The sequence below is a fragment of the Chenopodium quinoa genome, unplaced genomic scaffold, assembly GCF_001683475.1.
Source record: "Chenopodium quinoa cultivar QQ74 unplaced genomic scaffold, ASM168347v1, whole genome shotgun sequence".
NCBI lineage: Eukaryota > Viridiplantae > Streptophyta > Magnoliopsida > Caryophyllales > Amaranthaceae > Chenopodium > Chenopodium quinoa.
Window position 1 is genome coordinate 3786515 of NW_018745281.1, and position 15153 is coordinate 3801667.

General features: G+C 36.0%; 1 protein-coding gene and 1 long non-coding RNA gene across 2 annotated transcripts; both read left to right on the forward strand.

Moving 5' to 3' along the window:
- The first annotated feature begins 476 nt into the window (after positions 1-476).
- On the forward strand, positions 477-1299 carry LOC110711682. The gene is made up of 3 exons (XR_002509397.1): positions 477-584; positions 799-908; positions 978-1299. It is a non-coding gene; the product is annotated as an uncharacterized LOC110711682 (long non-coding RNA).
- Positions 1300-11384: 10085 nt separating this feature from the next.
- Positions 11385-12710, forward strand: LOC110711601 (ethylene-responsive transcription factor ERF062-like). Its single transcript, XM_021890006.1, has one exon. The coding sequence runs from the start codon at positions 11385-11387 to the stop codon at positions 12708-12710; it is 1326 nt and encodes a 441-aa protein (XP_021745698.1).
- Positions 12711-15153: the final 2443 nt, after the last annotated feature.

Consider the following 15153-nt stretch of genomic DNA (forward strand, 5'->3'; position numbering starts at 1 on the left):
GTGTTAAAACATTAAAACAAAAAACGTTGCTCAGAATCATAACATTACCATTTGAGATACGAAATTCAATATTAAGCAGCCTGTGTGATTCACTCTTGATAAAAAGTAAATGTTGCCGGGATTGCTTAGACATTGACTCATTAGTGGTAGCCTAGTAGGTAGGTAGAGTGGAGGTGATTAACATTGGTCTGGCCCGAAAATAAGACGGGTTTGTGCAAGCATAAAAACACATTTTAGTTTAAAACCCAATCCGATCCGGAAAAGCCCGAAAGCCCGTTTTGGCCCGGCATGCCCACTACTTTTTACGGGTTTGGGCAAGAGGAATAATGGTAAGGCCCGGCCCGACCCGATTTTTGATCACCTCTAAGTTAGAGGGACTAAAATGCAACACTTAAAAAAGTTGAGGGACTAAATGGAAACAACTCCCAAAAAAAAAAAAAAAAAAAAAAAAAAGAAGAAGAATAAGGAGGACATAAAAAGCAAAGACGGCTGGGAAATCCGGGAATAAATCAGCGGCATCAAGTCTAAAAAGCAGAGGAGGAGGAGGATTGGATCTCCTAAGCAGAGCAGAGGAATTGTAAGGGGTAAAATTCCTGAATTTCTCTCTTTTCTTTTTGTTTAGTGTCTGTAATTGGGTTAAATTGTTGCAGGTTCTCTGACTTTCCTCCTAATCGCCTTCGTTGCTGCTGATACAATGACTCATATCCTTGTTTTATTGATTTAGTTCTGTTTTACTACGTATTAAATTAATAATTGTATGAATGGGATTTGTATTTCTGTGTTTCCTTAATAAATTAGATTGAACGAGGTAACCAGCGAGAAAAAGATCGTGAAAGAGCTCAGTCTCGCGGCGGCGCCAAGAAGGGTGGCAAGAATGATGGCCTCACCCCCGAGCAACGCCGCGAAAGGTTTCTTCTTTTTTATTTATTTATATATTTATTTTTAAATTCATATTTTAATTTAGGGTGTTCATTTAGGGATGCAAAGGCGCTACAAGAGAAGACGGCCAAGAAGGCCTCCGGTGCCGGCCAAACTAGTGGTGGAGGTACCACCACCAACAAATAACGCCCTCTTATAATCCCTTATTACTACTCTTTATTATAACAATAAATTCATACTCTATATGTCATGCTGTTTTTTGAATCAAGGATTCTCAGTTAAGTTTGTTCTCTCGTGTCCGTGCATTTCGAATAACGATTCCTCGTGTGTACTGTTATCTTTTAATTGCTACTTCTACTGTATTCACACTCTATTATAAAAGTGGGGTTTTGAAGAATGGTTTAATTGCTATTTCCATTACAGTTGGGTGATTTGAACGATGGTTTAATTTTCAATACAAAAGGGGGACTGGATGAATGGTTGAATTGCTTTTACCATTACAAAAGGGGTTTGAAGAATGGTTTTCAATTACTGAATCCTCTTGTTAACATCATAATAACCACATATATTACTGTTTACTTTCATTTCTTCAATTGTAGGAAACCTCTCATCAACTTCCTTTTTTGACTCTTTATTAGGTTCTCCAATGATTTTTTAGTTTTCCCTTCTAGAGAAATTCTATTATTTTTTCGATGCAATAATTCTTGAGTGAAGCAGATGAATTATATTTACGGCAACTATGGGTGTAAGTGTCATCAATAAACTTCATATTACAGATAAGTTTTGGGCTCTTTCAAAATTTTATCGGAAAGGGAATAGCTTTTATGTCTGAGGCTCTGAACAATTCTATGTCTGCCAATCTGTTTCTTTCTCACAATTTAACGTTTCACCTCCAATTTGTAATGTTCATGATAGATTTCTTGGTGCATTCCAAATTTTAAGTATTTTAAGGCCATGTTTATTCAAGTAGATAGGTACAGCAGTGGTGTTGATATTAAAGAGATTATATTGTGTATTTGTATTATAGGAAAGGTGGAGGTGACATTTATATGTATGAGCTTGGCTTTTTCATTCCTCTCGGTCCTTAAAGAGGTGATGTTTGTCCATAAAGACGCTGACTTTCTAGCTTGTCTAATATGATGCAGTAGACTAGGATGAGAGCTCATAGTCATCTCATGATAAGAAATTCGTGGTGTGGTTTACACTTCACACCAAGCTATTTGCTTTTACATCAGGGGAATCTTATTCGGCATGTTTTAGCTTATCAGAAATCATCATCTCCCTTGGGAGATTTTTATGTGGGTACAATGTTACTAATGGGGTATTTGGTTCAAGCTTTTATATAGGAATGGAATGGATCATGGATGTGATAATATTAATGATGAAAAATTTGTTTGGTGGGACACATTTAGATATGGAATGTCATACCCAAGGGTTTGTCATCCCCCTCTAATCCCCTAGCTTCATTCTTATACCCATCACCCCCCCCCCTAAAGATTGAGATTCCATACTTCCCTCTTTCATTAATAGTATCGAACTCCATCTTTCTTGAGCGAACCAAACAGCTTTAAAAAATAAATGAATTTTCAATCATTTATGTGAGGAGTCTTTTCCTGAAATTCTGAAAGACACCTGTTTGGTTATGTGAGTTTGAGTATTCCGTGTTTCTTTTCTTCATTTCCTTACTTTCTTCTCTCCCATCCTTTTGTCCCATCCACCTCCTATTGCTGATGTAACCTCAACCCCCATTGTAATTTTTTTTTCCAAAAGTTTTCCCGCCAGATTATTATTGTTTTCATTACTCATGGACTTCATTTCAAAGGCATTCAAAGTGAGGCTTACTTTATTGATGTATATCTGTGACTGTCGTGCTTCTCTTTAGCAGCCTTTATCGTGCCTGGCTACTGCTGAGTTTAAAAGTGCTTTCAATCTACAGTGGGGCTTTTGGCTGCTGATTTGTGTGATAGTGCTGTTGCATGAAGCTGTTAGGTATTCTCTTTTTTGTTGACTACTATTATTTTAGGTGGACGCCATAGAAACTATGAGACTTGGTTGTAAGGTTTGGAGCAAAGGAGCAAAATTGTTTTCTTTGCTTTGCTTTCTTCTCACAAAGTTCCAATTCTGTAGTAGAGAAGGGGCATGTATGTATACCTTTTCTTTTTCTTTTCTTTGATTTTGATATTTCAATTTGAAACCGTTTTGAGAAACTGAGAGGTACTATTGCATGGGAAGATGAGTAGTGGTTTGTTGGGATAGGTTTGGCTCCATTTCTTCCACAGCAATCTTATCTAACTATTTAAAATATATTTCAATAGCATTATTAGTTAGCAATCTTAGCGTATAGTTTCTCTTGTAAAAATCCCTATTGATGCACCAAATAGTTGCATCTTGCTAATTAACTTTGCTAGGGAATTGCAAAACTAGGCTGTAATGCAGAGCCATATGGTCTTAGCTCCTTGCACTTACTCTTGCTGCCTTTCCTTGGTGGAGAAGGGGGAGTCAAGTGTTTTTAAATATTTTACCACTTGTGGTGGAGCTATTGGATTGCTTGCTTAAACTGTGGTACAGAAGGAATGGGGGACCCACATAAGCAGACTCAATTTAGCTATCAACTGATGCATACCCAAGAGAAGCAGCAAAGGTTCATGATCACTAAATATCGTGCTCTGCAAAAGCTGAACTGTAGCCAAGCAACCAGATAGTACTGCTGGGTATGTAAATGGGATGTAAACCTTTATCTGGACAAAAAAAGCTGCTGGCTCTTGTGATTCTGAAAGTTGGACCTATCTGATGGCGTGTTGCCTTGCAGTTCCAATGGATAAGATTTTAGGTTGAGTGAAATTTTATGCCCTAAAATTCAGTGAGTCCTTAATTCTGGGTCATCGGTATCAGTTGAACCCTTTGAAGGGGCCAGTGATAGAATCTGGATATGCAGAAGTAACAAAAATGAAGGAGTGGGATGTCATGAGCCCTGTGGAGTTGGTCATATATTTCTTCAAGTACAAAGGAGTGCTGATAGGGTATAAATTTGCCCTTAAAATATGTACAGTAGTGTACAAGGTTTTTTTTTCTTTGTGTGTGTGTGTGCGATCGTGTGGTTAGTAAAGGTGGATGGTTAGAGTCTTAGAGATTGTCAGATTTGGTGTTGTATTAAAGAAGTTGATCATGAGAAATTCTAGGTATGTAATGAAGTGAAACTCTAGGGAAGAATGTTTCTCACTCAGTCACTCTGCCTGAAAAGTCTAGGTATGCTTAATCCGCAAGGAGTTTATACTTTATAGCATCATGGTGCAGAAGCTTGAGATAAGATAGAAAATTCTGTAGAGAATTTCTCTTGAATTTTTTTTATGCCTTTTTCCCGGTGCTTCATCAAAGAGGTAGCGAAGTTCAAGGATAAACCACTTACTATTCTGAGCTTTGAGAAGAATTTAGAGAATTGTGAAGAATTCTTGCCAAAGTTGCTTCTATTCATTTGATACCAATACTAGTTCTTCTACAATAAAAACCTTTTTGTATACTTGTCCCCCTTTTCTTCACCTCACACTTTGTTTGTATTTAGCAATCATGGGACTATTTTGTTTGTGTCTAATGTTATGATTGAAGTCAACTGAGAATCCAAAGGGAGAAATGTAATCTATTAAACAATTAATTGGTTTGCATAATGACATTTTATATAAAGAAAAATAACTTGAAACATCATATAACGTGTGGAACGCATAGAATTAATTACTCCCTCGATATTTTAGTTCTACGCACTTCCCTACCTTTTTAAAAGTATGAGTAAACTTTTATGAATAGTGTTGTGACGATTATGCCCTTAAAAATGTTTGTTTACCTATTTACCTCTTTTAAAAGTATGACCACACTTTTATGAATAGTGTTGAGACGATTATGTCCCTAAAATGTTTATTCACATATTTTCCCTCATTAATGTTAACTGTTTTTATTTTTTTATTTTTTAACTCTTAACATTTATATCCCTAAAAATATTTGCTTACATATTTTGCTTATTGAACTCTACTAACAACTAAAGTTATACCTTAACGCCTAACCTAAAAAACTTCCCAAAATGGCTAGCTATGACGCGTGCATCGCGCGCTTTAGCCACCTTAGTAATTTAGAAAACTTTGACCAAATTTAGATAATAAATATGAAAGAAGTCATGTGAAATGAGATTTTTTTTATATGTAGTAGTGTGTATCAATATCAACTTTTCATTACATTTTCTATTACATGGCAATATTTTAGAAGGTGAAAACTGTGCATTGGAGACTGTAGACTTTCATTAGTATTGTATTTGGGTATAGAGAAAGGAAGGAAAAGAAGGGGAGGGAGGGGAAGGGGAGGGGAGGGAAGGGAAGATTGATGAGTTTTCTTTTCAATTATGATCAATTTCTTACAATTTAATCCCTCTATTTCTCTCCCCTTCAGGTTCCAGTTCATATGTATCATCTTTCATTTATTCCCTGACATTAGCTTATATTCATCACCTCTGCAAGTATTTTAGAAAGATGCACCTCTTTAGATTTCATATTTCTTAGCAAACTGTAGCCTTGAAAACTTAATAGGTGAATGGATTTAGCTTATACTGTTAGTTTCACTCGAATATATTAGTTGTTAATTCATTTTATCTGCAATAAGTCAATGAAATTAATTAAGCAACTGTCTAATAATTGGTTACTAGTCAGGACTAGTGGAGTTTGGTGTTTTTGCTGCTTAATATATTGTAGGTAGGAAGGACTTGTTTGTCACTTTGGAGGCGTGATGTGTGTAAACAATGTTATCCTGTTAAAGCACATGGTTTGGGAAAATAAATATGGCCACTAAACATAAACTACTTAGTTAGCTGTTGTTGTAAAGTTCAGGAGCAGCTTGACGAAAGGGAAAGGAATTTATATTTATACCAATACTTATGCCTATGCTTTAAGGTTGCTGCATATATTTGTCCTTGTTCATGTCCACTGTCACGTTGTTAAGGGACAGTTATGATCTGTTTGACATAAGGAATTTTGCTATATGTCTGGAGCTGCTTAGGCTGTTCTTTTCCATAACATCTAATTTCGAGTTTCAAGTTCCTGAATTATCTCTGCTAATCTCTATTTCCATTCTAGTAAATATTTCTGTATTCCTTTTTCTGTGAATTTCAGGAGAGTTATCTGTAATGACTATTGTGGGTCTTTTTGGCAAGTTGAAGTCAAACATATATACAAGTAGTTGGTGTGTGTGTGTTTTTACCTTGGGGGCAGAATTGTTATTAAATCTTAGTTATTAGCATGATATAGTCAGATTGGTAAGGCATAAATAATTAATGTGAGGGTAAGATTTGTGATGATGGTCAGTATCTTGTAATTCTTGTCTTTTGGAGTTCGGAGATAACAAATTTGGATCGATAATTGCAGTTAATACTTGGTTATAGTAACAGCAAGTTGCTTAGATTTGGTGGACATTATGAAGGATATACCGATATAAGGTGATGTCAGTTAAAATTGAGTTTCATAGTAGAGGACTAGTGGATGTAGGTAATACAAATTGGTTTGGCATGATTAAGGGTGATGAAATTGTTCAAAACTGGGGGTTTTGATGTGCTAATACTCCGTAGAAACTATTGGAATTTGTGATGTTCTGATGTTGGGGATAATAAACTTGTTGGAATTTACTGTTAGGATTGAAAACTTTATAATTTGGGAAATTTTGTTGAGGAATAAAGAATGTCTTAAGATCAAGTTAGTGATCAATGGGTAGTATGGAGACATTGTATTATAAAAATTCATGAAGCTGTAAGTTATGTGCGCGTATTAGTTTTGATGCCTTTTTCTGTTTTTGTAATTTTGTAGCTCATTCTGTTATGTTTCATTAGTTTATATTTCTTGCCTGCGCAGAGGTTAATAAAAGGCCAACGGGATATTCCTGTTCAGTGTATTTGGCAAATTCAGAGCTGCTATTTGTTCTGATCATGGCCGTATTTTGGCCAAACTGTTCGAGATCTTTCGGGAATTACTTAAAAGGTTCCCGAATTATAATTTCTCAGAATACACTCTGATCCATAGTTAATAAGCTGATGCCTATAGGATAATTTTTTACAAGAAAATATCAAAGAGTGTTAGTTTTTCTTCCTTATGAATTATCGTCTGAAGTTGCTATATCCCCCCTTTCTACTTGAGGGAATACACTTGAGCTTTAAAGACAAGAGTTGATGTGATACATTTGTGTGGCTGTTATTCTGTTATGGTGCTGGTGCTGGAGCAATGTCATGCCATTCCTTATTTATATGAGCACATACTAGTTGTTGGAGGCGTGTGTTGGAAATAATCTCTAACTTGCAACTCCATACTCTGCTTTTATGAGTGTAGAGGGAATGAATCATAGCCTCTAGCTAGCATTATTCTTTCAGGTTTTGGCATAATAACAGGCTTATTATTAGATAGACTGTCTCGGTGCTCCATTTGGTTTGTAGACAACTTGTGCATGCACAAGGAAGTCGTGTTTTATTTCACATGCTGGCAGTACCATTCTATGTGCTTCCTCATGTATAGTATGAGCATTGGGCATAGCACTTGTAAGAATGGGAGGGTTAAGAAGGTTGGAAGAAGCGGTAGAATGTAGATAGGAAAGATTGATGCAATCCTCATAATTAGGGTGCATTAAGTATGAACTTGCCAAAGGACTATGCATTGCGTTGTTTTATGTTATTTTATTTTTGGGCAAAGTTGAAAATTGTTTCCGTACACTGTATATAAGTGACAGCATTGGCAAGATGTTTTAACTTATGCTTTCTTTACTAATAATAAGGTATTCTGATTTAATAAGTTATACTTCGTATAAGATTTGTACCAAGTCTAATAGTAGAATACAAGTATGATCTAATACTCTAATTGCACCCTAGCATTGAGAGGTGTATTTAGCTATACTACATCAAGTAAGCTTTTGTTTTAATAATAAGGAAACACTTGATAGATGGGAAATTTTGAATTGAAAGTAACAATTCCGCTTAAAATGAATGGTAATTGTCATATTGAATACAGTACAATATTTAACAACTATTCCGTAGAGGATGGCCATTATAATAAGCCAGCTTTTCCGGCAAAACCTACACAACTTAAAATACGACTTGATGCGTGTGGTAGCCAACCTAGCAACCCCTCCACAAAACACACACAAAAAAAAAAAAAAAAAAAAAATCCCTTCATCTCCACTAAATGACACGATCAAACATTATGTTAATGCTCCTTTATCTGCTAATTAGTACTATTGTTAGATGGAGAAATGTCATCCTTATTAAAGAAATTTATCCAATGAAGAGAGAGCAATAAACTACTTACCTGTAAAGAAAGTAGACCTGGAAAATGGGTCATTCGGGTAGGGTATGGGTCGGGTCATTTCGGGTCGGGTCAAGTTCGGGCCAAAAAGTTATCGGGTCGGGTCATTTCGGGTTTCGGGTTGAGTTCGGGTCAATTGATAATCGGGTCGGGTCGGGTCGGGTATCGGGTCAACACTTCGGATCGAGTTCGGGTCGGGTCAATTCGGGTCGGATCAATTTCGGGTCGGGAATCGTTTTTTACTCAAGTGGCCTAGAAGATTTTGTATTCCAAGAATCTCAAAATATGTAAAATACTTACACCGTTACACATTACAAATTAAATAAAAAAAAATTAAGTTAGTTTGATTGCGGTTATTTTCTATTTTAGTTTGCTCAGGTCAAATCGTTAGCTTAAATAGATTCTGGTCATTTCAGGTATAAAGTAATTTTAGTTCGGGTCACTTTGGGTTTCGAGTCTATTTGGGTCAATTAATTCAAGTTAAAGGTCGGGTCACTTTGAGTATCGGGTCAACTTCGGGTCAGGAAAACTTCGGTCTCGGGTCACTTCGGTTCTCGGGTCAACTTCGGGTCGGGTCATTTCGGGTCGGGTCGTTTCAGGTCGAGTCATTTCGGGTTTCGGGTCAAGGTCGTTTCAATTCCACTTCGGGTCAGGTATGGGTCGGGTCGGGTTGATTTCGGGTTTCAGGTCAATTTCGGGTCACTGTTTTCGGGTTATGGGTCGGATCATTCGGGTCGGGTCTGGGTCAAGATTGCCAGGTCTAAAAGAAAGTAATGTTAGTATTATACTTGTATTAATTAAAGAAACATAACCTTAACAAAGCTACACACAACTTTAAAATTAATTTCCACAATATAAAATACATAGTATCTAACAAACGGGCTATAAAGACGTGCGAAAACAAAGGGAGTATGCATATATAATTAAACACGCTTGTTACACACGTACAATACATTGATTGGTGAAGAACCATGCATTTTAATTAATGTTAGCAGTTAAGTCTTCACCTTAAAAAAAATGTAAAATTTAGCAGTTTAGTTATATGTTTAAGGAAAGGAGATACGAAGGCAATTCAAAGCAATACAGAGGAATAATTAATTTGTCCATACGTTTCTGAAGTCTTAATCAAGATTCAAGAAAAATGCAAAACAAACTAATTAAGGGGAAATTTAAATAATACAAATTAAATCCCCGGCTTATTATTAATTAATCATGTCCATGTGCAGCGTAATATAATACAATAACACAGTAAGTCAGCAACCAACTACAGTATTGAAAAAAAAATGGTTAAATTTCTAACCTCAAAATGTATTGTTATATTGTGTAGTATGTACTGTCCTCATTTACAAGACTGTTACATAATGCATGCATTGCATATTCACGCACGTAACCAATATCAGACTTGAACTTTCTTGTTTTTACCAGATTCTCTTGAGCACTATATGCTTCACTCTTCTAGATGTGTGGAGGTTAGAGTTGGAGTCATTAATTTAGTGTTTTGCCCCTGTAATCTAGTTCATTCATTCGATCCCGATCTAGACAGTCATGAGCATTATAGATAGCTTGCTTTGATGCATGTGAAATAGAGCAGATTAATTAAATTATACTGTTGTTGGTTGATGAATCACTTGTATATCTGTCAAATATATATAACACGTACTATTATATCAACCTGACTACCAATTCCGATATATAGTATAAGCACCAAGGCAGATCAGGGGATTAGACTTAAGAAATAAGTTTGTGGCGGAAGGAAAGAGGTGGCTTAATTACTATTTACTGCAAACTCGAGATGGATGTGTCGTCGTGTATGCAAATTCCAATGATTATTAGGATGATTATGGGATTGGGACCAAATTAGGAAACGTCGTGCTGTGGGTTTTTAACCTAACTTTCCACCTTTGTTATTCTAGATTATCTTAGTTAGAGAGGTCCAGATTGTCTCACCACCCATCTCAAGAGGCAGAGTGCCAGAAGGACAGGCTAATTAAGGAATAACATAATGTCTTAATTGAGGCTATTAAGGGTAAGCAAATAATTAAGTATTGGCATCTGCAATGATTTGGTCATGCTTGTAGAGCAAAATTCCTTAGTTTCCTATATATTATATAATGAGTCCAAAGCTAATGATGGTTTTGAGTGATAATATTAACAAATCCTCTTTGTTTTGCATCCTCATAAGGTCTAATTCATTTTTTTTTTTGATAACTGATTACTTATAAAATTATGTCTGCTCTTTACAATTGTATGACTTGCTATATTTATATGATACTTTTAGCTGTTATGCAGGAGCGAGCTATTATTGGCAGGGTGTCATTTTTAAGACCCGCGAATTTGGTGGGGGAACGAAGACATCAAAAAACTAATCAGCTAACTAAAAGTGCCCTGGAAACTTTGGACAAGTAAATTAATGAGCTTTTTGGATGCTTAATGTTGTACTATAATTATTATTGATTAAGATGTAAAAAAGCTCTTTCGCTTATTGATAATAAAAGAGCAAAACAGCAACATAATTGATGAAAAGCAAAAATTAAAAAGTGTATGTATGTAGTGAGATCACATGTGGATGTTTGGAATAACTCACATGGTAGCTAATGCTTGATGAATGGAGTATAAACTTTGGAGCAAAAAGGGAAATTAATATATACTTGTATATTTAGCCATGGAATTGATATTGTAAATTTATATAAATATTTATGTATAATGTAATATAAATGGGTTTGAGGTTGTTTCAGTCGCTTTCAAGAAAGAATATGCAGCCATCAGCTTAACATGCTAGGACAAGTAAGCTATTAAGAAATGAGTTGTCACCTCCTTATTGGTTGTAGATAGGGACATTGAATATGGCTGGCACGTACGACTTCGTCCAACACTACGTTTGCAAGGTTGATGATGATGAAGCTTTTTCAATTCATAGATCTGGCTCATATATAAACCGGGCTCTTTTCTACGTGTATACAAAAAAGTAGGTTCTCTGAATTTTTATAATTATTCTCAACTGATTCTTGTCTTATGAGAAGTGCTTTTTAGGCTGATTGCATTTTCTTTTTTAGTAATATATAGCATACTTGCCTCCCTTCCCTTTATTCTCTCTTTTTCTTTGTCTGTCTTTCAATTTTTTCTTAGAGAACAATTTCACTCCTCCTCTTCTCCTCCTTCAACAACAAAACAACAAATACTTCTTGCTGTATGGAGGATCATTGTTCCGAGTTGGAAACCTTCATGCAGCAGCGAAAGATGCCACCTCACTTTCCTGTTGAAGATGTATCAAAGTCTTTTAGTAATACTCATCTGTGGGATGATAGTTTTCATGATCATAATAATGGATCCGATGATGGTAGAATTGAATTCAGATCGTTACCCTTTTTTGATAGACTAACTTCTACCCGTCTTCTTGAGCCTTCTTCATCAACTTCTGATTTGTCAAGACAATATATGATCCCTGAACATAACAATAAAACTACTACTACTTTCACCCAACAAGGCTCTGCCCTTGATTTTACATTTCCGAGAGCTTCTACTTTTGTCAATTTCTTCAAGTCTTCTGCATCTGCAGATAAGCTGACTCAGTCCAGACTTCCTCAAACATCATCTGAACCATCTCATTCTGTTTCTGCAGCCCATATTAACCTTTCTGATTTAACCTTGTTTTCAAAGGAAGCTAAGATTATGGACCCCTCACTCAGCAGGGTGGAAACAGTTGGAAGTAGCTCCCAAGATGCTTTATTGTCTGATCCCTTGCTACAGTGTGGCCAAAGTCAATACCTACCTGCTGGACATAATCGATGGCTGAGAATGAGCGAGGATTTCTCATCAAATGTAGTCAGTACTGAGTTTAGGCTCAGTCCTACCAAGACACAGGCAATGAAGAAGTCCACCGGGAGAAGGCTGCAGGCCTTGCTCCACCCTCACAAGAGCTCATCATCATCATCAACAACATCAGGGAAGTTGTATAGAGGAGTAAGGCAGAGGCACTGGGGAAAGTGGGTGGCAGAGATCAGATTACCTAGAAACAGGGCAAGGGTGTGGCTGGGGACTTTTGACACAGCCGAGGAGGCTGCTTTTGCTTATGATACTGCAGCTTATATGCTGAGGGGAGAATATGCACATCTGAATTTTCCGGATCAGAAGCATCTGCTTAAGGCGAACTCCTTAAATGGAGAAACTGCTGCACTTCTTGAAGCAAAGATACAAGCAATATCCCAGCAAGGTGGACTAAAGAAATCTGTTGATCTTCTTCCAGCGTCATCCTTGCTAATGAATAACTTGGCTGATCCAAATTCAATAAGTAGCAGCAGAACAGCTGGCCAACTTTCAGTGAGGAAAGAGTGGCAATTCGAGTTGGATGGTAGAGTATTAGGAACATCTGAGATGATTGATAGTAACAAAATGATGAGAAGCCATGAAGCTTCATGTGACCATAGTGTTGATACACACGGTGTCCAGTTAAGTAAAATGCCGTCCTTGGATATGGATTCCATCTGGGATGCTCTTTTGATTTCTGATACTACATGAACTCTTAATTTTTAGTGCTTCATTATATTTTTTGTTACAGAAAAAAATTGTTTTCAGCTCATCTGTGATAGTCAGACAGGTGGTTTCCACATATGACAAACTCATTCGATTTGTAGCATAATATGATTATTATTCTAAAACTCAATCATATCGATCAGTTCCTTTTTTAATATGTTTGATGATATGATATTTTTATATATATAATTGTATGTAACTAACAATTAATTGGATGGGTTGCGCTGTTTTGTAAAAATCGAGTTGCGGTTGTGAGAATAAATGCAGGAGGATCAGAGGAAGGTAGAAGTGAAGTGAGATGGGAAAGAGTAGTTTGTGTGGAGGTATGGAATTGGATGAGGGGGTATTCTGTTAATACAGTTTGTTTGTTTGTTTGTACTAGAGTTAAAAGATGGAGGGGAATGTTGAGACATATGATATGATATGATATGATATGATATGATGAAGCTAATTTCAAGTGTTGGTGAGGTGTGGGGACTTTCAATAGCATGGCCCATGCACCGATCAACTGATCAAGTCAAAAACCGTTTTTTCACAGGTTTTTTCCATTGTGGAAAATGAAACATGCATGCGCTGCTACTCTTCCTTCTTTCATCAAATCTTCCATAAAAATATTAAATGAAGATTGAAGAATAACTCTGATCAAGGATAGCTATATTTTGTATAAATATATACGTATCTCTGCTCCTCTTAATTAATATAACTAATCAGATTATACTGACTCTCAGATCAATCAAGTAGTATTATAGTTACTCTATGGCGCCATGTGAAGGTTTTATGCAATACATTACCTACCGAGGATATAATGCCTGCACAATTGTATAGATGCATGCAATTGGAAAACCAATTCCAAGCATTGAAACCATCTGATCTAATCTGTTGCATTTAGGTGCCTGTTTTATACTATAAGATATAATATACTTAAATCAAGATGAAGACGTGAGAAAGACAGCATATATAATACCGTATTAACTTATATAGCATGAAGCATATTCGACCTGTAGCTACTATTATAAGGTATAGTAGTAAACGTTGTAGCCTAAGCAAAAGCAATCTCGTGTCATGAAATTAAAACTATGATGTTGACTATCCACCTTTTCCTGATGCTATATTAATTGTTAATATGACTTGATTCTCTGATAACTACTCAATGTTGATATGGAGTATGTACCAAGTCCTATTCCAGATTTGTTCACCTATCTCATCGTTGACTAACATCAACAGTCCATTATACTATACAAGCTGCTTAGATAACAACCCAAGAGACAGTTTTATGAATATAGATCTTAACTATTAAGCAAGGGAGTATGTCTTATGTATTTCTACTTATTCTGAAATTTTCAACAATCTCCATCTATCTGATGATGTATGATTTGAAGTCACATTCGCTCTAGATTCGGACCTATCATTTAGCAAATATGACTCTGTCCCTCTTATAAATGTCAATTGAGTGAATGAAATTAGAAGATCATGATCACTTCAAACTTTAAAAAAGTTGACAATCAACTGATGGGTACTTGTTGGTTATAATTCTTGTATGTTTCATGCCAACTCATGAATGAAAACTTGCCTAATGTTCTATTTTTTTATATTTAATTTGGATGTCAACCAAATAAAAAAAAAAAACACATACCGTATGTATGAATTCTATTGATCATAGGAAAAACTACATAACTGGATACAGCTTACTTCAATCACTTAATACTAATTGGTTCCTTTTAATTAAGACAGAGCAAGGATGTATACATCTTATGTGTTCGACCAACAAATTAGACAATATGTACTGTATAGCACCCAACTGCTAAGTGCTAACAATAAGTTCAACTAGTATAGAGCAGTTACTGGTTGCGTATAGATAGTTATATTCCGGTATTACCTGTCATACATAGGAAGTCCTCAGCATTCTAATACAATTAGTAATCCATATAAAATTGCCCGAAACTTACGCTTGGAGACTCTGTTTCTTGACAGAAACCAGTATTATTTTAGTAGTACCATACCAGAATCAATTGATTGAAGGCTAGTACATTAGTCAGATCATGGCATATTTGTGGGTCCATTCCCTGGCAATCTTGTTATAACGCTTCCTGTGATTCCAGTAGAGATCACACACTGAACTGCAAGAGTCTTTTTTATGATTTGGGTCTGGAAGAAAAGAGCATATTGACAGCAACAATTTCTCTATTGTCAGAGCTGGCGTCCAAGTATTACTCAGTATGTCTACATGGATTGTTCCATCACTTCCTACATTCGGGTGGAATACCTACACAATTTATATTAACCCCACTTCATACTTGATTCTTCTAGCTACATACTAAGCTCAGGTATACATAACAAGCAGTTACTTACGAGCCAAGCTAGGAGTACGAACATTAACTAAATTTCTACAGATCATGAATGATGAAGCTAAATTTTAAAGCAACTTATC